The sequence below is a fragment of the Oreochromis niloticus genome, linkage group LG11, assembly GCF_001858045.2.
Source record: "Oreochromis niloticus isolate F11D_XX linkage group LG11, O_niloticus_UMD_NMBU, whole genome shotgun sequence".
NCBI classification, from domain to species: Eukaryota; Metazoa; Chordata; class Actinopteri; order Cichliformes; family Cichlidae; genus Oreochromis; species Oreochromis niloticus.
The window spans coordinates 4,556,603-4,582,924 of NC_031976.2; the positions used below are offsets into that span (position 1 = coordinate 4,556,603).

The following is a 26,322-nucleotide window of genomic DNA, read 5'->3' on the forward strand; positions in this document are numbered from 1 at the left end:
CTACTGTGGATCCACCTATCTCCGCTTCGTTTCTTCCTAGTAAGAAAAACAAACGCACCCAGGAAGAGATTGCGGAACTGCCGTGTCTGTTATGCCTAAACATTGCTGCTGATCGGGGAAGTGGGTTTTGGTAAGTATTTAAACTCCGTTTTGTGTTCCTTGTTTTACATTACTCGGGTATTTAAAAGTAACACAAGAGTGTTGAGCTTGCGCGGACAGCTGCTGGTGCTGTTCAGCTCTTCGGTTCCGTTCTTACGGTGAATCATCCTGCAAGTCATTAGGAATGTTCTCAACAGTCTTTAAACTCATTTATCTTGCTGAGCTGATATTTTTCAGGTCTTATCTTTAATGGGGATAGGTACTCATGCACATGTAACCTGCAGCATAAAGATACATGTAGAAAAAAGTTTAATTTACAGTGTTGTGCAAAAGTCTTGAGCCACACATCGTTTAGATTGTGCTAGGCGAATGAGGTGTGATTTATGTGCAAACATAATCAGAAGCACAGTATACAGACTTAAAAGTCAATATTGGGTATGACAACATTTATTTTTCCACACAGCTGAACTCTCTGAGGCTGCTTGCTTTGTTATTTATTTAAGTGGTCTTCAGAAACAGGCTTCTTGAAGGGTGTTTGCCTTTCATTCCGTTTTCTGTGAAGATGAATAACGCTGAGATTTGGGCTCCAAGGAGGCCAATCCATGATGGATGGATGTGTTCCATTATATTTGTTTCCATCAAGGTATGCCTTTACTGCATTCACAGTGTTTTTGGGATCATTGCCACAATTAAATATTTAGCTGCTATCAATCAGAAGCTCTCCAGATGGACAAATCTTTTCTGCATTCATAATTCTACCAGTTTTGACAGGATCTTCAACACCACCATGCCTCCACTGTGTTTTCCACGTGGCTGTAGTTAGTCACTGTTGTACTTTGATTCTGACCTTTTCTTTACATATTGAAAAAAAATGAACCAAAAAACTTCAAATGTGGATTTTTCACTCCACTGGTTTTCAGTCCAGTTCTTGTGTATGTTGGCATACCTCAGCCTTTTCTCTCTGTTTCATTTACTAAACAACGGCTTCTTCCATGCTTCCACTGAGACTGTTTCAGATGGTTTCAGTGAACCGTAGCTGGATCAAACTGAAAGTCCTGGGTCTTTGTTGGTTTTTATTGTCTGGTATTGATACATTTTTTGGGGGGTGGTCTGTCACTACTACTTTTGTTTCCTTAAATGTTTTAATGACGCACATACATGGACTGTAAGTATTAGTGAAGAGCAGTTGATGTCCAAAGAAAAACTTTTAAAGTACCATGTTTATTTTGTTTTTTTCCTGTTTTGTTCTTTTGTTGTTGTTGTTGTTGTTTTTTTGGGGGGGGGGGGGGGGTCTTCTCTTTTCTTTAAAAATTATTTGTTTTCGTTTTTTGGGTTTCTTGTGGTTTTATTGCTTTCTTACTGCCATATGTTTAAGGTGTTTAAAGTGTTGGATATTTATGAATACAAAATCAAATAAATATGTGTTTACAAAGAAAATCTTTTAAAAACCTTTAGTGGCTGGAGAACTATTTCTCAAAACCACTTTAAAGTAACAATAAACTTTTTGTAACCAAAATACAAAGAAATCAGGGTTGAATCAAGACTTTTGCACGGTACTGGAGTTGTTAATTTTCCCGTAATTTCTCAAAATGTATATATTTAGGTCCGGGGCAAACCTGCATTTTTTTTTCCTAATGGCCACCAGGGGGCGATCCCTGTTACCTCTGAATCCTTCTAGTCTAAGGCTGTGTCCCAATTCAGGGTCTGCACGCTTGAAGTACGCGCACTACGCGTACTACGTACGGTGCGTACTATAAGTGTACAAGAAGTGCGGAAGTGAGAGGCTTGTGAAATGGGACGGTCTAGCCTTCGTCGTGCTGCTCAGGTTGCCTAACAACCATGATACTAACCGCGAGAAACGTTACATACAGCATTGTTTGACAGAAATGAAGGAGAAAAAATGTTTTGTTGGTCATTCATTTTTGTCATGACATCACTTTGATTAGTTGAGTATCTGAGGCTGAGACCACAGGACTGTAAAACATGATTGTTGGGCTTCATTTCTGTACTGAACGGTCATTTTAAGATTAATGCTTACATACATGTGTAAAAAGGAAAATGTACGAGCTGTGATAACTGTTTCTGATAGAATGAAGAGTAGACTGATATATTAAATATTCCTTTATTGGGTGAGAAAATCAGACCATGTCATAACTGCTTTAAGTCATACAGAATAGATATCAGAGCCTTAAACAGGCCGACTTCTGCTAAATGGGTCAAACTGGGCAGAAAGTATACAAACACATAACATCCTTATAGAATATGATGTAACACTACAGATCAACTTACCCCAGAATATATAAAGCATATAAACAATTACAGCAATATGATGCAACAAACACAGCAGTACTACTAATCCAAAATACTCAAAGCTTCATAGAACTGAAACAAACATTTATTTTTAGGTCCATTCTGCTGCTGATACATACTTTAGGTTTCTGATTAAACTTGTTTCTGCCTTTCATAGTGTTTAACTTGAAGGCCCTGAGTACTTTCTCCCACACTGAAAACACTGGAATGATAAAATTATTTGAACATTACCTAATAAGACTGATTCAGGACAGACAATTAGTTATTTTAAACTTTTCTAGCAGTCCTTCACAAACAGGGAACAGTCTGTCTATTCTCTCCATCTGTCAGCTGCTGCTGGCTCTTCCTCCTCCTCTTCCTCACACACTGCTGAGTTTGTCCTGGTGGATCATCAGGGGTGCAAAGCCTCACAGATGATGTGCAGCAGTGGGTCCCTCAGTCTGTCCTCACTCTGGACACTTGCAGTTGTCACACATGGAAATCAAATGTGTGATAAGCTGCAGGATTCAAACACAAGTGTAACTTATAAATACATGTTCATACTTTTATTACACAATCAGAGAGAAAGAAAGAGAGAGTGCAGGACAGACAGACAGGTGACAGTCTCAGGTGTATACACTGCTACAAAACAGCACAAGAGAAGGAGGATTTAGTGTTTGTGTTATTACGAGTGCTAAACAAGAAGAGTTCCCAGATGGTACAGTGGACACGTGTGACTCCTGTGATTAAAGCATCTTTCTTTCAGCTTAATGAGTGAACTGTCAGCTTGTTCAAACACACGTTAAAGTCCGTTTGGCTCGACACCACCGAACAGAGGCAGCAATATAACATAGCTAACATTAACAGTGCAGTGAATCCTGCTTGTGCCGTGATATTCAGGACTGCAAACCGAGGAGCATTCATTGACATTCAGCTTGTGTTTGTGGATATATGACTGACTTTAATTACGCACACATTCTCTGTAAGATAAGGTCGACTATATATATGTGTGTATGTATAGTCAATATAAGTAGAGGTTTAAAACCAAGTTAACGCTGAAAGTACAAACATCACTAATGTCACACAACTTTGCCGACGTGTGGCCAACAGTAATGTTTTAATGTTCTTTGTTATTAAACATTCGCACATAAATAAGTGACATCATATTCAGTACTTACTTTTGACAGTTCACTCTCCGGCCGCTCCCTTCTGCCGTATTTTGCGGCAAAATTATCCACACCCACCGCCGCGCTATGAATTGTGGGATATATGGGACCACGAAGCGTGCACCGGACCACGCTTGATATTTGGGGAAATCGACGGCGCATTTGGAGTATGCATTTGAAGTACACTTCGAATTGGGACAGCCGTCGTTGTGTGGCGGTGACGTAATCGCACTTAAAATGCGTACTTCAAGCGTGCAGACCCTGAATTGGGACACAGCCTATGCCTACCTAGTCACATACATTCTGTTTCACAACACCAAGATGGAGATGGAAAACACTTACCTCCCGGCTTCATAACGGGAGTACACAGTTTGTGATGTCACAATGGCTACGTCCATATTTTATACAGTCTATGTTTGTAATACATGTAAAGAAGAGTTACATGCATATTCCTATATGTTATAACTGTGTTTAATCTCTTCAACAAGTTGACCAAAATGTGATCTTTTTTTAGTGGTTTTTGTGTAATCTTCCTGACAGACACCAGTATTCAAACAAAAGTGGGAGCAAGACTACAGAACTAAAACAGATTCTTGCAGTCATAGCGATTGCTGTCTTTGACCTCCTAATTAAAACACATGAGAACAAAGAAGCTACGGAATGTGAAATGTAAAGCTGTATATTACATTCACACAAACACACATATATATATATATATATATATATATATATATATATATATATATATATATATGAATATGAATTTACTCAACCCTAAGGAAAGTTATGTAAAATACTAACATAGTTGCCATTTTTTTCAAAATCTGACATAGTCAGGATGAAGCATGAAGATTTGTTGTGTAACTGCAGAAAATGTTTCAGTGTTCGGTGTAAAAGAAATAATAACAGAAATAATCCTGCCACCTTCATTACGAGTTAACTGTATTATAAAATGAAACCAGTTACTGATTATAATCCCTAACAGAAAGATATCCAAAGTCAACTCAACAAGCTATGGGATTTGAGTTTTAAACCACACTCATTAAAGACTGCACACCCACACAAGTGTTGTCACTTAAAGCTGCACAGGCGTGGGCAAGGATAGTGGAAATTATGTGATTGATCACACACACAAAGCATGCATTAATGAAATATACAAAGGCTGTTTTTCTTTTTAACAAAACTGGAGGCGTGAGAGATCAGTGGAAAGTTCAACTGTTACCTGTAAAACTGGTAATACTTGAAACTCTGGAGACAATACATAGGCTAAAAATAATATAGCACGTGGTTAGGGTACCCGTTCTGAGCACTGACAAATGGTTATATTTAACATTAGCATGTATATGTGCTTTATTCTTACATCCCTTTGTTCTATCAAATCATTCAAATAGTGTGACAGCATTGGTAGGACTGCATGTGTGTGTGCACACAGTACATACAGCAGTAGAGTAGACAGTAAAAAATATCTTAAGGTAAAACCCCATCTGAAATCATAGTGAAGTTTAACCTTCAGCTGGGACTTCCAAGAGCAAACTGATATGGCTGATATCACAGTCACCACATCCATCTTCCATAATCCAACAGATTATTGTAATTATTATAATCCAACATATGGTTAAGATACCCATAAATTGTATAAAAGGTGGACATAGCTTCTGGGTCTGTGGAAATATCTTATACTGTAATTCTTTTTAATGGGCACTAGAGGGCGACACCTGTGTGCCTCTCGTTGCTATAGACGGGCTGCACATAAATGGCCCGCAGGTGCGCATGCGCTGTCAAAATAAAAGACGCGCACCAGATAAGAAGTTGCAACGCGTGTTTGCGTACTTATAAAAGGCACTGTTTTTGTCCGCTAGAGTGGGATTTTGACGGCATATTCTGCACCACATCTTTGTGCGTTTATCATTTGTTTGAAGCCAGCTCACCTCCTGCAACCACTTTTCCGAGAATACGCGCTTCTTTTGGGGTTCGGACTCCTTCTGACATTTCTTTGGAGGTGGAGGAACACCAAAGTAACTGCTTAAAGGAGCTTGCTTGTTTGACATCTTTAAGAGTTCTAAACAAATGTCTGTCCTCCTCCAGAAAATCTTATGTACGCAAACGCGCGTTGCAACTCCTTATCTTGTGCGCGTCTTTTATTTTGACAGCGAATGCGCACCTGCCGGCCACTTATGTGCACCCCTGGCTATAGAAATAGGAGCGCAGCGCTCACGCCTAGCATTGCTCAACAGTTTCTTGATAACTTTGTGGGCCTAGTGACTAATTTCGGCTCATATTGAATAAAACATTAAGTCCACTTTTTAATGACTAAAATTAAGTACAAATTTTAGTCATTCTAAGTGTCAGAAAGGAGGATTATCACAGTTGTTTCTGTCTGTAATTTCCTCTAACTGAACTGCAAATTTTAATTGAACCCTGTTGTAGATGACATTTCAGGGCTTCTGATCACTTTTTTCAGCGCTACATATTCTTTAATAAAAATTTGAATATGTGTGGCGCTCAGAGCATGAATCATATTTAATTTTAGTACTCTCACTCTCACTGTTGCTCTCACATGTGCTCAAACACTGCCACTAGGCTAAAATTTGTGCATAATAAATAAGAAAATCTAATTTGGATTTTGAGTCAGTCTCCATAGACTTCCATGTTAAAACGCCCCACAGCACTGGAAAAAATATTTAGTCTTTGATAACTCATCTGCCTAGATGATAAGAATGGTTAGAGGTGTGGCTGCTGTGACTGACAGGTGTTTGGGACACCGGTAGGCGGAGCTAGGCTGTGGTTATGCGTATCGGAGCAATTTTAATGGATTATTTGATTAATATTATGGGTTATTGTGTGAGTGAGACGTGTTCGTGCTTCACTTTTACTTTCACTTTCATCAGTCTGTTGCTCAGCACTAATTAGCTGAAATGAGAACCTGTGCCCCTCACTTTACGAATGCAGCTTGCTAATACCAGATAGCTTAGCACTCCACCCTTTCCTGTAGTCGGGTCACTTCTGGATGCGATGTCACGTGGCTGTGTCCATCTTTTGTTTGGTTTGGATGAAATGTGTCAGCAAATTATTCAGTTCCCTTCAGTTTTATTTATAAAGCGTGAAATCACAGCAGTCACCTCTAGGTGCTTTATAAAATCTTCAACCTTTCCTAACTCTTTTACAGGAAGTGATAGTGTTACAAGTTGACTGCAATAGAAATTTTTAAAAAATGGCAGTTTAAAAAACTACCCATGTATTTATTTATTTACTTTGAGGACCACCACAGAGAGCTCCTAAATTAGCTTCAGTGGAAAAACAAACAAAAAAAAAAAACCGCTGATCCGTCCCTACAGCAGGAGTGGGGCAGAGGTGGGTGTGGCAGCTTACAGTGCTACTCTGTGACGTGGAACACCGGGTGCAGCACGCTTCAAACTCCACACACTCTTCTCTTTTCTTACTGTTCACAATAGATGATCACGGTTCCCGGCCCGAGCCTGGAACACTGCCGCTTCATACAGAGATTTGGGTGAGTGTTGTGCTGGCCCGAACGACACACACACACACACACACACACACGAACACAGAAGTACGGAAGGAGTAGCAGTCAGCATGTCGGGGCTTTCTTTAACACACAGGCTCCTCCCTTTCTGGGTACAGCAGTCTCAGCTGTTTCTGTCGGTACTCTGGGTCTGTCTCTCCTTACAGTTCATACATGAGCTGACCTGCAGCAGACCCACAGTACGGATTCCACCGTTCTGTGGGTACAGTACGGTTATTGCAGGGAGGTCCCTGTTCAGACTAAGGAGGGGTAGCTTTGACACACTTTGTGTAAACCTGTTCAATGAACATTGTGACTTTATCTGTCATTTCTTTACCTGTTTTGGGCCAAGATGTCATTTCACACATTACATTACAGTCATGTAAAGACATTTTGAATTTGTTGTACCACACAGCAGGAATTCTAGGAGTCTGTGAATAGGATGAAACAGGGAGCCCAAGACAGACTTTGTTATTGTATTCAGACTTGACTTAAGAAAGAAAAATACCAAAATACTTCTACTGCGAGTGCCTAAAGAAAAATTGTCATCATGTATGATGGCATACATGATGTTAATGGCAATTTTTATTTCATCTATATTACTGGATAGGTTTTTTTTCTATGATATTACAAGAGAATGTGGGTGTGTATAGCTGTCTGTGTCTATAAGTTAACTTTGTGACAGACTGACGACCTGTCCAAGGTGTACCTCGCCTCTCGCCCTACGACAGCTGTGATAGGCTCTAGCCCCCCCCACCACGACCCTGACAAGGATAAGTAGAAGAGGATGGATGGATATTACCAGAGTTACTAAGTTAAAAAGAGTTGTAAAAATACAGAAACTCCTGATGATTAGGCCTAGCACGAGCTCAGCTTGTCCTGCCAGTCTTGCAGTACACTGAAATTGAAGATGATAGTGACAAACAGGCCTTTCTAGCAGATAGCAGTGTTTCCGTTTATTGGCAATAACAATAATTACTTTTGGTTGTTCAAAGCAAAGCTTGTTCTACAGCAGTCTGTGCTGTATTTCACACTTGGGACTCAAGGAAATCAGGACAACAGCAATGTATTTGTTTTCATTTCTGTCATGCAGGTTTCCTGGGAGGAGGGACGATGCTGCAGGAGTCGTCAGTAGACAGCAGTGGCTCCAGGTTTGCTCCTCTGGTGGTGCTGGAGCTGGCCTCAGACACCAAGGAGGAGGCCATCACCTGGCTGCTGAGCAGGATAAGAGACCGGCAACAGAATGGAGGTGTGGAAGATCGTCTGCGCCCCTCGAATCATCTTCCCTTGTTTGACGTGTTATTATTCATCCTGTAATTTCTTCCAGGTGCTGAGCTGCTGGTGGAGCAGTTGGGACCTGGAATCGGGGTGAAGGAGAAGGAAAACCCCAACATGTTTTTGGTGGGGGCCTCCATGCAGAGGCTGCTCTGTGGTGCAGAGGATCTGGGGCTCTTTAAGGAGTGTACTGATGGGTCCATGAGGGCCTTCACCTTTGCCAGCAAACACAACTTCAAAGATTTTAAAGGCAAGTCTGCTGTTTAGTTTGTGAATACGTATGCTTTAGACTAGCATCTTATTGTTATTGTTAACTTGCAGCCTTGCAGTTTAACACAGCCAGGCTTTCTTTGTGTTAGCTGGTTTTCAGAAACCTTAAATCGCAGTCAGAGGTAACCCGTATCACTACCATATTTATCAGCCTCCTTGTTAAGTCAGCTCTGTGCAGACTTGCATAAATAAGGGGCATTTAATGCATCATTTGATTCATCTTCAACACAAATCAATCTGAGCACTGCCCCTGAGTCTCATCACCGCTCACATACTCTGTCTGAAATGAGTGGCGTCACTGTAACAGCCTGTGAAAACATGCCTTTGTTGTGAATGGCACTGTGTTTGTGTTCCGTCTCTTCAGGGGATGGAGACAGCTTCCTCAGTATGGCTGAGTGTCAGTATGTTATCAAGCATGAGCTGGACACGCTGCGGGCCAAAGAGGAGACTAATGTTCCAGGATACAGTCATGCCAAGCTCTACCCTGGGAAATCTATCAGTGAGTCTGTGTTCATGTCTCAGTCTGTTTCAAATTAGCTTTGCAGTGATCAGTTTGCTGATGTTGTGTATTTCACTCACAGGAAGACAAAAGAAAACGGTCTCATCTAGTTCTTTTTTTCATGCATATTCTTTGTTGCTTATCCGGCTGAAGGTGGTGGGGCAGGGTACATGCTGGACAGATTGCCGGTACTTCACAGCACTGCTGAATTTAACAGCTGAAATTCCAGGAAACTGTACTAAATTAGCATGTGCAGACATCCCAGAATAAAACTGGGAAACTGATCAACCACAGCAGTAAAACCACACACAGGTGATGTGAGTAAAACATGGCAGTGTATTATTATACAGGGTTTTGATACTGTGGCCAATTTTATGCTTGTCCCCTTCCCCTAAACTGTTTTTCATTCTGTTGCTTACAGATAAACATTTTGATAATTGATCAGTCATTTCATTTGTATAGGAATACAGGTCCAGCTTCTCAACTTAGAGACTTGACTGTTTTCACTTTGGTCTGTTTGATGCACAAAGAGAACACATTGTGTAAATCATGGTTTAGTCAGGGCTAAATGATTTATCACTCCTCAACCTTAGTTAAATATACACTCAGCATTTAATCATAAAACTATCAGAAAGACATTTGTTAGAACCTGTTTATAACAACATTAGCCACAGCAGAGTATGTTTTTATTAGCTGATACACAGATTAGATAATTTCACTCCTATTTTTTTTTTCTCAGTTTTAGCTTGTGACGGATTTGTCTGTTTGAGCCTCTCCTGTGGTACATCCACACTTGCTTACGGTTGATTTAGAGATTCCTGTAGTAGTAATGGTAGCAGACTGTAGACTGTGTCCTCTTCCCACCCTGCTGCCTCTGCAACCCTCTCCCTTCGTCTGTCTTCAGTATGGAAACAATAAATATGCAAATGCAGTGAAATAGTCCCAAAGTGAGATAAGGAACCAATGAACTTGCATTGAAGATAGGGTGCCTCTATTCAATGCTTGTATTTGACAAATCGTGTTAAAATAGAATGTAATTATTTTTTGACAAATGATGCACTCAAAAAATGGCAGATGAAATGATAGCGCTTTCATGTGCTCATATTTAACTGCTGCATATTGGACAATAGTAATTATTGCTATAGTCATTATTGTATTGTGTGGAATGGGCCGGCTCCCAGCTATTGTAAGCCTGCCCTTGTTTTACAAAATGAAGCTGCATGTTTATTTAGTTGGGAAAGTGAGTTCAGAAAAACGCAAGTGAAGGATGGAAATGCAGCCAGAAGGTTTTCATGTGGAATATCTTCCAAATAATTCACAAGTTTGAGTAAAAACTTCCTGTTTTATCATCACTGTACGTGACTAGAGCGGGGGGTGGGGGTGAGGGGTGAGACAGAAAGTAACATGCTGTTTTTTGTTGTTTTCTTTACTTGCATCTTAGTTCGCAGACTGCTCTCCAAAGGGATCTTAATCCAGATGTTTCCTCTGCATGAAAAAGAAGAACTCAAGAGGCTTTCTTTTTCCTGGTATAAAAAAGTGAAGTTGTCCCTTCAGCCTCTGGGTAAGTGCATCTTGTGCCATTATTTTTCATGGTCACTCTTGAATACATTGTGTGATTAAAATGAACAGTCCACGTTATGGAGTATGCACACTTGCAAAACAGGTGTCTGTACCTCTGCAGTTTCTAATATGTCCCCAGACTGTAATGGGAGCGATGCACTGTCAGTGCTCCTGATCACTACTGACTCTTTCATCTCTATCCTCAGATGACATCAGACACTACTATGGTGAGGGCCAGGCTCTCTACTTTGGCTTCCTGGAGTACTTCACCTTTGCGCTGGTGCCTATGGCCCTCATTGGGGTGCCTTACTATCTTTTTGACTGGGAGGACTATGACAAATATGTAGTCTTTGCTGTCTTCAACTTGGTCTGGTGCACTGTTATCTTGGAGGTAAGGAGACATTAAACAGTATGCAGTATGATATTGTTCTACCTATTGATCTGTGATCTGTGCCATCTGTGATGGCTGCAGAATATAGTTTGGTGTGTGGGGGCACAAAGCTCACCATCCTGAAAATGTGATACACATAGAAATTGGGCAGTGATGAGTAAATATGCTCCAAAGCCTGCAGGTGGATGCTGGGGTGGTGGAGGGGTGAATCTTCAGCTATTTGATGTAAAGAGATTGAATCTTTTCAAGCCCTTCAGAAGTTTAACTGTGATGTGTGGTTTAACTTTTCATTCTTTTATACACTAAACAAGAGAGGAAATTATTACCCTCTGCTGCTTGCAATGTGGTCTTAACTCCAAAAGTGTTTATTAAAATCGTAACAGAGTTTTCAAACATTTCAGCTGACTTGCTGAACCTTTGTGCCCACCAGTTATGGAAGCGACGCAGTGCCTCACTAGCCTACTACTGGGGCACACTGTGCAGAAAAAAGGCCTTTGAAGAACCTCGGCCTGGATTTCACGGCGTGCTCGGGCACAACCCTGTGACGGGACGTGCAGAGCCTATCTATCCCACCTCCAAGAGGCACCTGCGTGTCTACCTTGTGTCTCTGCCCTTCGTCCTGCTTTGCCTCTACCTGTCCCTCTACGTCATGATGATCTACTTCCTGATGGAGGGGTGGGCTCTGTCCATCTATGATGAGAACCCCACATTCTGGACACACATTCTGCTATTCATCCCTAGTATCATCTATGCTGTGGTCATAGAGGCGATGAACCTCATCTACAGATATGCTGCCGAGTTCCTCACTGAATGGGGTAAGTCGACTTTTTCATTATTGTGCATTCACACCAAACCATGTTTCTTGCATTAATACAGCTCACAGCCAGTTCATAAGTTACCATGGAGTCCTATGATTTCACTCACTCTACTCCAAGCCCTCTCCTTTATTCCTGTCTTCATCTAAATATGAAATTAGCCCTCTAGCTCTGGCATTGATAAAGTTTTTCATCCAATTTTTTGATTGTTGATGATATCACAAGCAGAATCCACAGCTGATGAGTTAACACGATGCAGCGTAAGGCTAGGGTTTTCCTGTAATTGAAATGTTTTAATTCAACAGTCTCTTGATTTGCCTTTATTTAAGTTTGCACCGTTTTGTCTCATTGGGTAGACTTAAGGCCAAATAATTTTTTATTATACGGTCAAGACCCTACAATAATCTTGTGTGTTGTGTGTGTGTGTGTGTGTGTGTGTGTGTGTGTGTGTGATCTCTATCTTAGGTATTATCATGCAGATGAATTTGTGTTGGTCCACCACTAAAAACAGTTCTGTGTTTAATAGCACAGCTCATGAGATCGCGATGAAAACTATGCGCACTGTCCATGGTGCTGAAATTAGAACGATTTAATTTGAGTGTAATAAAAACTTTTATTAAGGAAAAATATGTTTTTAAAGTTGATGAATGTAAATGGATTGACCAGAACAAAAGCAAACAGCACCTTCAAACTATGAAACCAATTCAAAACATCAAAATTAAAAATGGACTGCTGTTCAGACTTCCCATGCTTTGATGTCCATCCGAGGTCTGATTACTTTCAGGACAGGGTCCAAAGTTAACATCATCATCCATGTGTTCTCTTTGTTCTTCAGCCATTTCACTTTGAACCCCACAGTGCAGGCTAGGGATGGGTATTGATAAGATTTTCATGATCCGATTCCATTTTCGATTCTGTTTAACGATTCGATTCTTTATCGATTCTCTTATCGATTCTTTTTTAAACAATGTCTTTTTATTAAGAGGTTTTCCTTTTATACACAAACATCAACATATATATTATACATATAAACAGAAAGAAAAAAGAAGGGTTACAGATGATCTGTACATTAAGGTTACGAAGTACATTTAGGCTATAAAATGAGTTCAGAAATGTATCTTCAGCTGTGAAATAAAAGGAAAGAAAAAAAAGGGAAAGAAAGAGAAAAAAGAAAGAAAAATATAAACATATGTATGATGTATCCCAAAGTAACATAATCCCTGCAAAATAATTCCATTCATTCCCACCCAGGTCACTGCCCTAGACCTGCACACTGTATTTCCACACCTGACTTAAGAGAATTTGCTGAAAAATTCTTATAGATTTTGAAAATCATCAAGGAAGGGTCCCCACATGTTTTGAAATTTCCCAGTGGAGTTCTGAAGTGAGTGTCTTATCTTTTCCAGTTTTAGACAGGCCATGAGGTCATATAACCACTGTTTGTGAGTGGGAGGGGCAGCGTCCCGCCACCTCAGTAGGATTGCCCTCCTGGCCAACAGAGAACAGAATGATAGTGCCTGTTTTTTAGAGGCCGGTAGAAGCACCTCATTCTCACTGATGCCAAACAGAGCGAGAAGGGGGCCAGGGGCCAGCGTCACACTGAAAATCCTGGACAGGGTATGAAAAACGTCCGACCAGAACTGAATGAGATTGGGACAAGACCAGTACATGTGGTCCACATGTGGTCCTCAATGTGGTCCACAGTGAGGCTTCAGCAGTTTTGCATCTGTCACAATGTGGAGTGATTTCAGGATAGATACGGGATAATCTGGATTTTGAGAAATGGGCTCTATGCACCACTTTGAACTGGATTAAACAGTGGCAGGCACATAATGATGTTGTGTTGACATGTCTAAGTATAGAAGCCCATGTTTCGTCAGAGATTGTCACGTTTAGGTCTCCTTCCCACAGTGTCTTGAGCTTGGATGAAGAGGTATGTGCCAAATTTAACATTTTATTGTAAAGCAAGGAAATCATCCCTCTATTGGTTGGATTGAGTTGTAGGATAGTTTCTAATAGTGTAGGCTCTGGTGGAGGGCTTGAGCTTGAAGTCTGGGAACAAATAAAGTGCCTGACTTGCATCGATTCTTTTTAAAAAAGGAGAACACTAAGGTCGATTAGCTTAGAACTTTGTTTTATATCTTCTCTTTGAACAAGATAGAAATTTAGGAGTAACATGGCCTTACAAACCCAACAGTGAGATCTTAAGAGATCCACAGCCTACGGCTCTTCAATGGGGTGTCACAGGGTCCCCAGGAAAAAAATTGTAAATGTAAATTAATAAAATAAATATTCTTCTGTAGCATTAACAAAGTATAACATAAATTATTCTGTAGCAATTACACAAGAATATCTAGTAATGTTCCTGCCTACAATGAAACACATTCACTTACCGAAAATCGGGGGCATCTGCTGTGGCAAATGGGTGCAAGCCTTTGGACTTAGTCACTGCTCGGTGACATTCGTCTATCCTGGCCTGAAAGGAGACAGTACCGGTAGACTGCAGCGAGAACTGCCAGCCAGACTCTGTCTGTCTCTCTCATCATGGTCACCTAAATGCAGCGCACAGTAATGGCAGGTTTTGTAATAAGGCAGATCACGCTAACATAATATGCACTGTTAGTTGATTATTTACCTGCCGCATTAACGGGAGAGGACGTGCAAATGTTACCGCTGCTGCTGGGTTGAGATTCACGAGTCCGGAGCGGAATTAAAAACACGACATTCATTTAAGGTTATCGCGTGTTTTGTAAGCAAATGCTTTTGCATATTCGTAGTGTTTCCTCCTTTAAATGAAATATCTACTTTGCAAGTATTGCAAGTTGCCCCGTTGTCATCCGTCCTCGTAAAGTATAACCAAACTTTTGAGCATTTGAGCCGCTTAGGCGCCGTGTTTCCTGCCAGGTAAATGACGCTCCACAACATGGTGACGTCATTCGGGTCGACTGGAATCGATAAGGGAATCATTTGCAAAAATGGCAAACAATTCCAAGGAATTGAAACAGTGGGAACTGGTTCTCAACAAGAACCGGGATTCGATACCCATCCCTAGTGCAGGCTGTGAAATTCCTGCCGCAGAAGCCACAGTATGTTGAAGACACCAAAAGCTAAAGTGTTGTAAGAAGTTTTGTTGCCGGTCATCCAGGTCCAGGTCATCACTGAAGTCACTGAGCCAATTTAGAATTAGGTAGCTTGTTAACCGATACACTTTTGTTCCTCCTCCACGCAGCGACTGTCACCATATCGAGCAGAAAAATAAGATGTGCTTTTTTTCCCCCCAGCGTTCAACCTCAGCGCATTTGGCAGTAAAATGCATGTTGCAAACATTAGTAAATCAGTTTGTGTAGCTGATTTAATTAAATAAATGACAAGCTAATGATGAATGAACGATAAAAGTACAGACTTCAATTGTGTATTTCAAATGGTTTAGCAAAGAAACTGCATTAAATCTTTTGGAATTACAACTATTTTATATGTAGTTATGACAAGTAAGGGAGATCAAAAGGTTTAGAGTTTCATCCATTGTATCATTCAATCACTCTTCACAGCAACTTTTTATTTGTACAGCAACACAATACAGTACAGCTCTCAGTAAATGGAAGTGAAGCCATCAATAGGATAAACCAACCAAACACATATTGTAAGATAAAACCCTACAATGTTAGAGAGAACCTCAACAATCATGTGATCCCCTGTGAGCACAAACTTAGATTATTGGGATAATGTGGTAATATGAGGTCTGATGAGGTATGATGGGCCCTGATTCTTCAGGAGAATTCAATATTCTCACAGAATTTGGAAATAAATAATAAAAATATGAAAGTACTTAGATGCTTCTTAAGGCAAATAAAAGAAATGTTCTTAATGGGCTGACCCCAGTCCAGCTAAGGAGGAAAAGTCAGGCTTTGGTCAGGTCCATGGGTTCCAGATTTTTGGCAGTCATTGACTGTAAAAGGTTTTCATCCAGCGAGCCTCTGCTGTGAACATTGCGATGAGTTGTTGCTGACATGTTTTCCGTGTGTTTAGAAAATCACAGGCTAGAGTCTTCATATCAAAATCACCTGGTACTCAAAGTCTTGGTGGTGAGTGAAATGAGTTATCCACAGTTTTCTGCCAACTGTACCCTTTATTGAGGAGAGTGCAGCCTTTCTTATCACCATCTCACTTCTCATAACTATCCTCACTCTTTTTCTTTAGTTCAACTTCTTCAGCTGTTTCGCGTCGCTCTTCTACATTGCCTTTGTCATGCAGGACATGGAGCTTCTCAGACAGGTAGGTCTGCCTCCTTCATTCCTTCTTTGATTTTACTTCCCATCGTTCTGCTCCTCTAGTTTTTACAGTTCATTTCTTTGTTTCTCTCACCTACCCTGGTTTCTGTTGATATTTCTTTGTGTCTGCGCTCTTTCCAGAGTCTGGCGACCCTGTTGATCACCAGTCAGATCTTGAATCAGTTCATGGAGGCCTTCCTGCCGTACTGGCTGCAGAGGAGACGGAACAAAAAGATGATTCGTAAAGTCCAGAAGAGAAGAATGTACGAGGAGAAAGAGCTTCCGCTGGTAGAGCAGGTCCGGCTCGAGGCCGACATGAGCACGTACTTGGTCAGTACATGTGATCTTTAATCAGAAATCAAATGTCATCTTCTACGGCATTTTTTTATTTGTGTCTGTGTGTCTGTCTGTGCTCTCATTCCTGCTCAGGGAACATTTGATGACTACCTGGAGCTCTTCCTGCTGTTTGGTTATGTCAGTCTGTTCTCCTGTGTCTTTCCTCTGGCTGCTGTCCTTGTGGTTTTAAACAACATCACCGAGGTTTACTCTGACGCCTTCAAGATGTGTCGAGTGTTCAAACGACCCTTCGCCGACCCAGCTGCAAACATTGGAGTCTGGCAGGTATTTTTATTTAGTTTTGAATGCAGTTGCTGATGTTTATGAGAAAAGAATGATTTTTGGTAGTTTTTTATTTAACAAATATTGCTGTACAACCTTAAACTACTGAAGGACACAGATATCTTGCACATCCTTACTGCTATATTGGACGTCCTTCAGAAATGTTATTGGGGTAGTGTGAACATTAAAGCTTTCTGTGGACAAATCATTGTATTTTTTAACATGCTGTCTTAATTTAAACAGAGTTGCTCCATTAAAAATGACATATCACTGACTCTGTGCTGTGCCCAGCTGCCAGGTATGGTTTCCATTCGTGGAAACGAATAACTGTCGCTGTCTTTCTGCCTCTGTGTGCAGCTCGCCTTTGAAGCCATGAGTGTGATAGCTGTTGTGACCAACTGTGCACTGATTGGCATGTCTCCACAAGTCAGATCCTACTTCCCTGAGTCAGAGACACAGCTCATACTGTGTACGGTGGCTGCTGAGGTAATTTACGTACACACACACACGTAATGTGTGACCTGAGACTGGTAAACAAAGGTCAGATTTATGTAGTATTTTGGAGTAACTTTGTGATGTTATGAAACAAAGCTTGACTAGTCTTATATAAAATTTCAAAAGTGACCCAACTGATAAGGAGAATTAATGAAAAGATGTGATCAACTGGGTTTTTATTCAACATGGGCCATGGATCCCCAAATACATCGGTTCTGACGCTTTAAGAAAGTTTTAAAGAACTGTTCCGATGTTATTACTTAACCCGTTTACCTTTTCAGCTGACAACAATCCATACATCTCCACTAATTAAAGGTAAAACTACATGATTCATCACTGTGCAGAGCTGCTTATCTGCAACTCTGCTGTTTGGTTTGGCAGAAAGTAAATGGTATATTTATAATAGCAGAAATAACACAGCAGCAGAAATGACTCCATTGATGATGGCACAAGCATCTCACAGAGCCATGCCACTGAGTATGTTTTGCCAGGAGTGGAACAAACACATCTAAATGGAACGCTGGAAAGCAATTTGTCATACTTATCTCCTTTGTGATATAATATAGTATATAATACGCCTATAATACGAGTATAATACGCCTGTTTTGAAAAAAACTGTATTCTCCATTCTGATTATTATCTGGTTATAATTATGTGTAGTTAGTTAGATATAGTGATAACTGTGCAGTCATTCTTTTTGCATGGTTATAGAGGCAATTTTGCCATTCACTTTCATTTAAGGATCAGTGAATTTACCAAGGAAGACAACACAAAAATTGGACTTGTAGCATTATTCCTGTATTTTTTATTTTCTATAGATATCATAATCATTTTTGTTGGTCATGTTTAATAGCGTTCATGTTAACACCGCCCTGTTTTGTAGTTGTGCCAGATGCAGATTTTTGTTCACTAGATGGAGCCACAGCCCAAAGCAGATTCACAGCAAGGGCTGAGGGTGACGGGCAGAGTGGAGAGTGTGTGTGTGTGTGTGTGTGTGTGTGTGTGTGCGCACATAAATGAAATTTGCACTGTGCGTATTCAGCCTATAATTGTTTGAGCTTGTGTGTGTGTGTGTGTGTGTGTGTGTGATAATTTGAGCATTCACGCTGCAGATTCCTCTTCTCCTGATTCTACCTCTGTTAACATATAGTCAGCCCGCTCCCCTTTTCTATGTGCCCTGTTCAAACAGTGCAGCCTAACACACCTCCTGCCTCCGGAGGGGGAAGCTCAAAAGAACAGCACAAACAGGTGAGGATGTAGTGAATGGGAGGTGCTGCAGTATGGAGATTTTTATTAAGGACATTCATAAAGAAAACAGTTGTACGTTTGTGCTGCTTTAACAACCTCCTGAGGGACGATTGTTCTAACTGTCTGGTTGCTGCCTGAGACTGTAAATGCTCTTTAAAGTGTACTGTAGCTCACTGTACAACATCTCTCTGCTGATGCCAAGGCAGAAACTGGGTCATATCGATCGTCTGCATGTTTGATTGAACGTGTGGTCGGCACACACAGCTGAAAACTCTGTAGTTCACAGAGATGTTGTTCTTTGTGGGTGATATTTCTCCTGCAGCAGCTGCCAGGATAAGCCTGGGTTTGTTTAAACCTTTCTTTTTACTGGGAGTTGTCTGTTAGTGTGAGATGGATTGAATCGTTTTAGCCTTGCTTTGTCTCATGGGCTGCAGAATCTGCCTCCTAGATGTGTCTTTTGTCCAAAGAGTCACCATTTGGAAAAGATGATTGGTCACAGTTAATGCATCTGCTACTGTCTGCTGTTGAAATTGAAAGTGAGAGAAATGGGATGGTATGTGTCTCTTCCACAGTGTATGGTGATAAATAGGAAATCCAAATAGAATCAAGTGAATTGAATCATCAAACCCCCCTGGAGTCCTTTGTGAGGGAACTGTGGTGTTAACAGATTCCACTTTGAGAACCATGGGTCTGATGACAACATGCTACATTATACATGATCTGATGACACAGCTCACTGATTTTTTTTTTTTGTTAACTTTACTTACTGACAATATGTCGGGGTGTAACAGCTCTGTGTTTGGATTAATTTCCAAGTGCAGATGTTACTGATGAGAATAGGTCGTTTTGCAGGTAACTGCTCATGCACCATCAATGACATGCAGAGACTTTTACAGATGGGTAAGAAGAGTGGATGAACCAACTGCACTCCAGTTCCTCATCATCTCTGACAACAGTGTGACAGTACACATACACAAACTGCCAAAAAAAAAAGATTGAGCATCTTAAAAAGCTGAATATTGTGAAGTTTGTCAAAGAGGTCAACTTTCATGCTCATTGAAGGTAAAGTAAATGGGTCAATGGTCTGTACTGGTCTGGGGTGCTGTATCATCTACAGTGACAGACGTCATGAGGAAATATGAAAAATACAGACCCTGCAATATTAGAGAGCGAACCCAAATGATTGCCTAATCCCCTGCAAACTAGCGCTTGTCAACAGAGGGGAGGAAAAACTCCCTTTTAACAGGAAGAAGCCCCCATCAGAGCCATGCTCAGGGAGGCTGAACATGCCATTTGCCCTTTCCACAGTTCAGGGATGAGGGTAAAAAAGGAGCATAGAAAGAATGCTAGAGAAGGGCTCAGTGGGAAATCCCACCCTTCAAGTTTTCAGAGAAATATCTCACAAGTGCCACCTGCTGTGCCTCTGGCTGAACTGCAGACACTTTAATTGAAATTAATAGCAAGTGGAATGACCGTCCTACATCGACTCCTGCTACTCTCCTCTCAGTTCCAGCCTTTGTCAGCATGACATAAACGCTCCCAGAAAAAATGACAGAGATTTAACAGCTGATAGTCAAACTAGCTTCCAGAGACAATTACCAAGTGCAGCCAGAGGGGGGCAGTAAATTTCAGGATAGATGTAATCGGGCAATATGAGATCTGTTTTGGTCCGAAATGCTGGTCTGAGCTGTAAGGACAGAGATTGTTTTCACTTTAGTATCATTTTAATTGATGGCTGTTTTTATGTTTCACTGCTTGCCTTGGTTGTATATAAGACACACTATTACTATTACTATATACTATTTCTGTTGGGAAGCCAAAATCTGAAGATTTTCACCATCACTGTCTTTAGTTAAAAACTTGTCTTTCACAAGTCATTAGCCAGTGAGCATACCATGGTTAATCCTCCATTTCTGACTGTAATGGGGGCCATAATCTACTAAATGAATATCACGTTGGATGTGGTGTGACTTGAAACTAGCAACAGAAGCCATGAACTCATCAGGCCAGATCGTTCTACCATAAACTTCCAAACAGCTGATCTTCTGTTTGCCAACAGAGGAGTCATGCAGGTTTAGTAGAATGCAGGTTTAAGACACCTCCACACTGGCTTCTTTGGCTTTTAAGAGCTGAATGTTACATCCATCTATTCAGTCTATACACTGAGTTTAAGACATAAACCATGCAGTGCCGATCCAGTTGAGTCAAAGAATGTAATGATAATCAAATGAACAGATGGATGTCCTTTAATAGGACTGAAGATATTTTAAAATTTTAATCAACCAGGTGGGTTTTTACGCAATTTGTTTGTTATTACTTATTATTATCAACTTCTCTGATATTCCCTCCAGCTTCAATTTGTAACACAGTAGCATTTTTTTTTTGTCACTTACGCTTTGTGTGCTTGTGTGTGTGCGCGTACATTACATGTGCCCTTACTCTAGACTTTTTCTGATTAAAGACTCCAGGGACTCCAGTAAGTCACACTTGGAGCATGCTGCCTCTAATCCATCCTCTCCTCCTTCAAACTGTCTTTTGGGCTGACTAGAAATGAACATGACTTTTTATAGCAGAGGACTGCGCTTTGGGCCTGGGGGTCATGTTCTCTGTTTGATTTGCACTCTGCCTCACTCACCTGAATCATGAGAGGAGGTGTGATGCTGCTTTTGCAAACACAGAGGGAAACCAGGTTGGCTCACAGCTTGGTGTTTGGCTTTCACTCTCACTTTGCGGTGGTTGTATATGAGCAATCCATCCTGCCGCGACACACTGCATCAGTCAGGTGTGTCATGCATTTCCTTGCTTTTCTCTTTAGTGCACACTGCAGACCTGTGATGGAAGGCTTGGATCAAAGTTGAGATAAAATGAGTGAATGGGGAAGCAAAAGGAGGAGAAACAGGAAGGAAGGGACTGAGAGCAGAACTGACAGGGCTGATGAGAGAGACGAGGAAAACGATTGACTGAGGAGAGGAAACCTGTGTGTGTGTGTGTGTGTGTGTGTGTGTGTGAGAGAGAGAGAGAGAGGGACAGAGAGAGAGAGAGAGACAGAGAGAGAGAGAGAGAGAGAGCTTAAGCTGATTGGACATCCAAGCACGTTCTTGCCTGCTACCATCAACCACATTTCCTAGAATTGAGCAAACAGGCTATTAAAGAGATGGCAGAACAAGAACAGTGAGAGCCAGCTTGTGTAATGTTAAGTGTATGAAAGAAGAGCTGCACATGAATACACATACATGTAGTTTATTGATTCAGCAGCCAGTATATTGCCTTTGGATGAACACTTTCTAATTAAAGCTGCTAACAGGTCTGTGAGTGCATACATTGTTAAATACAGCTAACTCCAGGTGGAGCACATTCTTAGTGCAGACAGACAGAAGATCACAGATGGTTTTTTTTCCATGGAAACATTTCTCATTGCTCTTCTTAAGTCGGTCGTCATCTCTTTAATAAGAGCAGGCTGATTCAGAAAGCTGAGGGTTCAAATCAAAACCCTCAGCTCCTCTTATCTCTGTTATGGGGGTGGGTTGGGAGCGGGCGCGAGGGCTTCGCCGCGTCGCTTTCCAGCAGCAGTGCTATGATACCTGGGTAATTGCTGTATAGGGTTTACACACATCAGCGAGCAGTAACTAGGCAACTGGCCAGCCTGCCGCTGAAAGAGACAGAGACTTTCTTTCAGAGTCACGGGTCTGTCTGTTATAATCGACTCATTTCGGAGCAGCCTAAGAAACAGTGCAGGGACTCTGAAGTGTGTCTGCTTACAAGGGACCTGAAAGGACGGGAGACAAGATCACAGAGAATATTAGTGCACAGGATACAGACATATGTCCTAAGGCCCTAAGTGATGTTTACAGCTTGAGACAGTCTATAGTGCAAACAACAATAAATTTAGTTAAAGCTTGAAGAAGCAACAGTAGTCAGTATGTATGTATGCATGTATGTATGTAGTAGTCAGAGGTTTACATCCACTCATGTCCACTCATCATGGGCATGAATGTCACAGTAATTTTGGGCTTCTTGGAGCTGATTGTACTACATACATGATGATTGCACATGCCCATGATGAGTGTATGTAACCTGCTGGCCATAATTGTTTATAAAAGCATCCGTAGGGGTTATTATGCATTTCATTTAATTTGTAAGGCTTATATTCACTCTAAATACACAAACTTTTATGAAGTCCAGCACTCTCCTTTAAAATTTGGTTTGATCATAATTTTTAGAGGCAAATATCTGTCTTAAAGGCTGTTAGATGCTCTGGGACCATCATAAATGGGACCGAGTTGAACGACGAGACTGAACGAACATTTACATTATGGCCTATAAAGCAGAGTGGAACAGCAGTCAGGTAAATGAATCTGTCTTGTTACACTCAGTCACTGAGTGTCATGGTAATATAAAAATGCTTTTCTGTGCTGCTTTAATTAAGCCAAAGTCTACCAGTTCAAAGTATGTTATTATAATACAGACCATACTAATTGCTCACAAAGCTGATTACGAGTCAGTACAGGAAGGGTTTTATCAACTTTGTTATCTAAGTGAAGCCAAAGACCTGACATTAACGTAGCTCTGTGTGGTGATTAAGGTGCCTGCATGGGACAGTTTTTTATGTGTGTCTGTCAAATTGTCTTTTTCAGCAGCCCACCGCACAGTAATCTCATTACACTGTTTTATAAGACAATAAGATTATCTTATCTGCTGGCAACCACAGAGCAGCAGCAGGCCAGGATTCACCCATAAACTAGTCTAGCCTCCCACTCTGTATTTGAGCTTTGTGTACACTGGAGAAGCTTTGAACTTAATCTTCTAAACCTGTATTATGTAATGAAATGACCCCACTCAACAGGTATTAATTTTGTATTGCAGTGCATTGTTTTGTTTTGTTTGTGATAGCACTGAATGGAACGTTGTGTTATTATTTCCTTGGACTTTACGTTATCACAGTTAGCTAATAGAATTTCTTTGAGCAATTAGAGAATGATGCCTCCTGCTTCCACAATCATTATCTAGAACCAGTGTTTTTATAATTCCACTGGTGTGTTTGTCCCCGAGTGGAACCTTTATTAGTATGCATAGATATTTGACCCATCATCAGGATGACTCAAGTTTATCACGACTCTCATCGTGTAATTCCCACAGTAGTCACTGGAGACCGCATCACAGCTAAGAGGAGACTTAGATTTGGCCTTAAAGTTATTGGCTGACAAGAAACTCGTGACTCAAAATGAATACTAATGAGTGTTTCTGCTTGATGTGCAAGCTACTGCATGCAAATATGTCGATCATGACATAACTTTATTGTCTAATGTAGACCTCATGTTGTGTTTACAGCTCATTGTGCTGCCACCTGGTCAATAAAACCGGTGTATGCAGCTTTACTTTACGCTGAGTCAGACCTCACGAATCAAGTTGCACTGCATCGTAAAGACTAACGCACCTCGCTGTCCTCACATCATACAGCAAACACACTCTCCCAAAAGTTGCGATCTCTCCCTCTCACGTCGGCGTCGCTGTCGGCTGTCCCCAGCATTCGCATGCCTACTCATCATCACTCCCTAATTTGATATACAATATTTTTGGTGAGTGATGAGCTCAGAGCCTAAAAACCAAACTTTCGTATTCAAACTACATGCTGGTGCATTCATGTTTCCTGACTGAATAAAGTTGATTAAAACAAATATTTAAATACATTTATTATTCTTGCTGTGTACATCAAGAAGCAAAAGCAGGGTTTCTCCTGCAGACAAAAAAAATTGCGATACAATTTTTCCACATGTTCTCATTCATTTTTCCCCTCAACATTCTACACACAATACCCAATGACAGGTGAAATAAAATGCTTGAAATGTATTAAAAATCACAACATAACATGCAGATAAATATTCACAGCTTTTGGTTCACTGCTTTGAAGCATGTAGGATGAGTTGTTCAGATGACTTTAAGGTAACATGAAGAAAACTGTAGTGAAAACACAGCATAGCAGCTAGCTGTTAGAATGATGCGTTCTGCCCCAGTCAGATCACCTATGAAAAGACAGTTTTTCTGTTTGTGTCTCATCAGTAAGATTGACGGTGGATTGAAGTGCAGTTAGTTCCATGGTAACAGCAAAATGTGCTAAATGATTTGGGCATTAGCACGGTGGCTAAGGTAGCATTAGCAATAGATCTGGGCAGTATGGCCAAGAATTCACAATTCCTATTTTTTTTTCTCATTACATAAACGGAACAAAAGAATTCATTTCAAAGTAGTCAAAGAGGGAAGTGGCTTTGCATGATTCATAGTTCAAAACAATTCTTATTTTTCTTTTGTTAGGTAGCCGCTATTTTTGCTCCTCTTTCTTTAAGGCCACCCACCCTTCGAGTGAGCTTCCTTCCTGCAGCAACGACATTCGAAAAGCAGGTGGGTGGGGTTTCTGTCCTTTGCAGGACAGCCTCTCGCTCAGGCCTGCTGTGAGTTGTTAGTCAAGAAATGGCTATTAGGTCTGCTTTAATTAAAACTGTACACCCTTCCAGAATAAGTAGGATAGCAAACCAACAGTATAATCCACTTGTTATCTTTTCATTTAATACAAAGAATACACCAGGAGGGTATAGAAAAATCTTAGCACCACAAGATTTTTTGACTTGGTGTGGTATTCTTGGAATCCATTTCTTTTATTCTCCTAGTAAGCTCAAGTTGTGTCACTGAATAGCATGTCACAGAAAATACAAGAGTCAGTGACATTCACCAACACCTTTGTTAGATACACATCTTCAAATTCTTGTTAACACAGATATCTAATCAGCTAATCACACGACAGAAAGGTATGCAGACATGTAGACTTTCCACTGGTCAAAGTGGTCAAACTGAGCATGGTTGTGGGCGTCAGATGGGCTACTCTGAATGTTTCAGAAGCTGTTGATCTGAGCAGCAGCTCTCACAACCATCTCTGTGGTTTCCAGAGAATGGTCAGAAAAAGAGAAAATATCAAATCAGCAGCAGTTCTCTGACTGAAAATGATTTGTTCTTGTCAGAGGTCAGAGGAGAATGGCTAGACTGCTTCAAGTTGGCAAAGGTACCCGTGATTTAACAACCAAGGTGTATCTAACAAAGTGAACTGTAAGTATACACTCCATGTTCTCTGTGTATTTTTGTCTGGGCGACTCAAAAAAAGCAAACTTTATAGTAAACCCAGACAGCTCATATCACTCTGCTCATATCTGCATTTGATGCGAGAAAATAACAGGTCTAATTAGTTTGTCTTTGTTTGGAGGAGTGTCCAGGTGTTCCTCTTTATGTAGGGCTACACAGTATTAAGCTGTATATCAAATACTTGTTCTTCAAATAGGAAATGGCAAACCTGTAATATCCAGAGTTTGTCTTTATAGATTTTTTTTTTTAAATTTTAGAAAATTTCTTAGCTGTAGTAACATTTCTATTTGCCCTACATTTATTTACTTTGGAATTCTGTCATCTGAATTAAAGATGAAGGAGAAGATCAGCCTTTGCTGGTGTAATGTAATCAGTGTAGCAATGATGATACAAATAGCTTTCATACTGAGCATTTGAATTTCAGTCACATCCATTGTGTCAGACAAAGCAGAATTTATTGTCAGGCTCAAATGTTTCACAAGTCACCTTCTTCCAGCCTTCACCAACTGTCCTCTGTCTTTAGTCTAACCTTGTGCAGTTGAACACTCACAAATATAAATTAGCCTTGAATAGCATTAGCAATTCGCTAAGAGCTTTATTCTGTTTATTCTGCACTTTCAATCAATGTAACAAATCACTGAGGTTAGGGATTTCTGAGCTTGTTCTGGTTGTTAATTATTG

The 26,322-nt window shown here is 40.7% G+C and overlaps 1 protein-coding gene across 5 annotated transcripts in view; it reads left to right on the forward strand.

Annotated features, from left to right (window-relative positions):
• The first annotated feature begins 15 nt into the window (after positions 1 to 15).
• ano10a (anoctamin 10a) overlaps positions 16 to 26,322 on the forward strand; it is an 85,642-nt gene continuing 59,335 nt past the window's right edge. For 2 of the 5 annotated variants that reach the window (XM_005463986.4, XM_025911154.1), the window contains exons 1-13: positions 18 to 130; positions 7,007 to 7,062; positions 8,168 to 8,323; positions 8,402 to 8,599; positions 8,984 to 9,118; positions 10,560 to 10,679; positions 10,885 to 11,069; positions 11,500 to 11,884; positions 15,911 to 15,966; positions 16,082 to 16,156; positions 16,294 to 16,482; positions 16,582 to 16,773; positions 17,128 to 17,256. In XM_005463986.4, coding sequence (XP_005464043.1) covers positions 8,188 to 8,323; positions 8,402 to 8,599; positions 8,984 to 9,118; positions 10,560 to 10,679; positions 10,885 to 11,069; positions 11,500 to 11,884; positions 15,911 to 15,966; positions 16,082 to 16,156; positions 16,294 to 16,482; positions 16,582 to 16,773; positions 17,128 to 17,256 — 1,800 coding nt within the window. In that variant the 5' untranslated portion in view covers positions 18 to 130; positions 7,007 to 7,062; positions 8,168 to 8,187. Of the gene's footprint in view, positions 131 to 7,006; positions 7,063 to 8,167; positions 8,324 to 8,401; positions 8,600 to 8,983; positions 9,119 to 10,559; positions 10,680 to 10,884; positions 11,070 to 11,499; positions 11,885 to 15,910; positions 15,967 to 16,081; positions 16,157 to 16,293; positions 16,483 to 16,581; positions 16,774 to 17,127; positions 17,257 to 26,322 lie in introns of all 5 variants that reach the window. The other 3 variants (XM_025911152.1, XM_005463988.4, XM_025911153.1) reach the window with 3 other exon arrangements.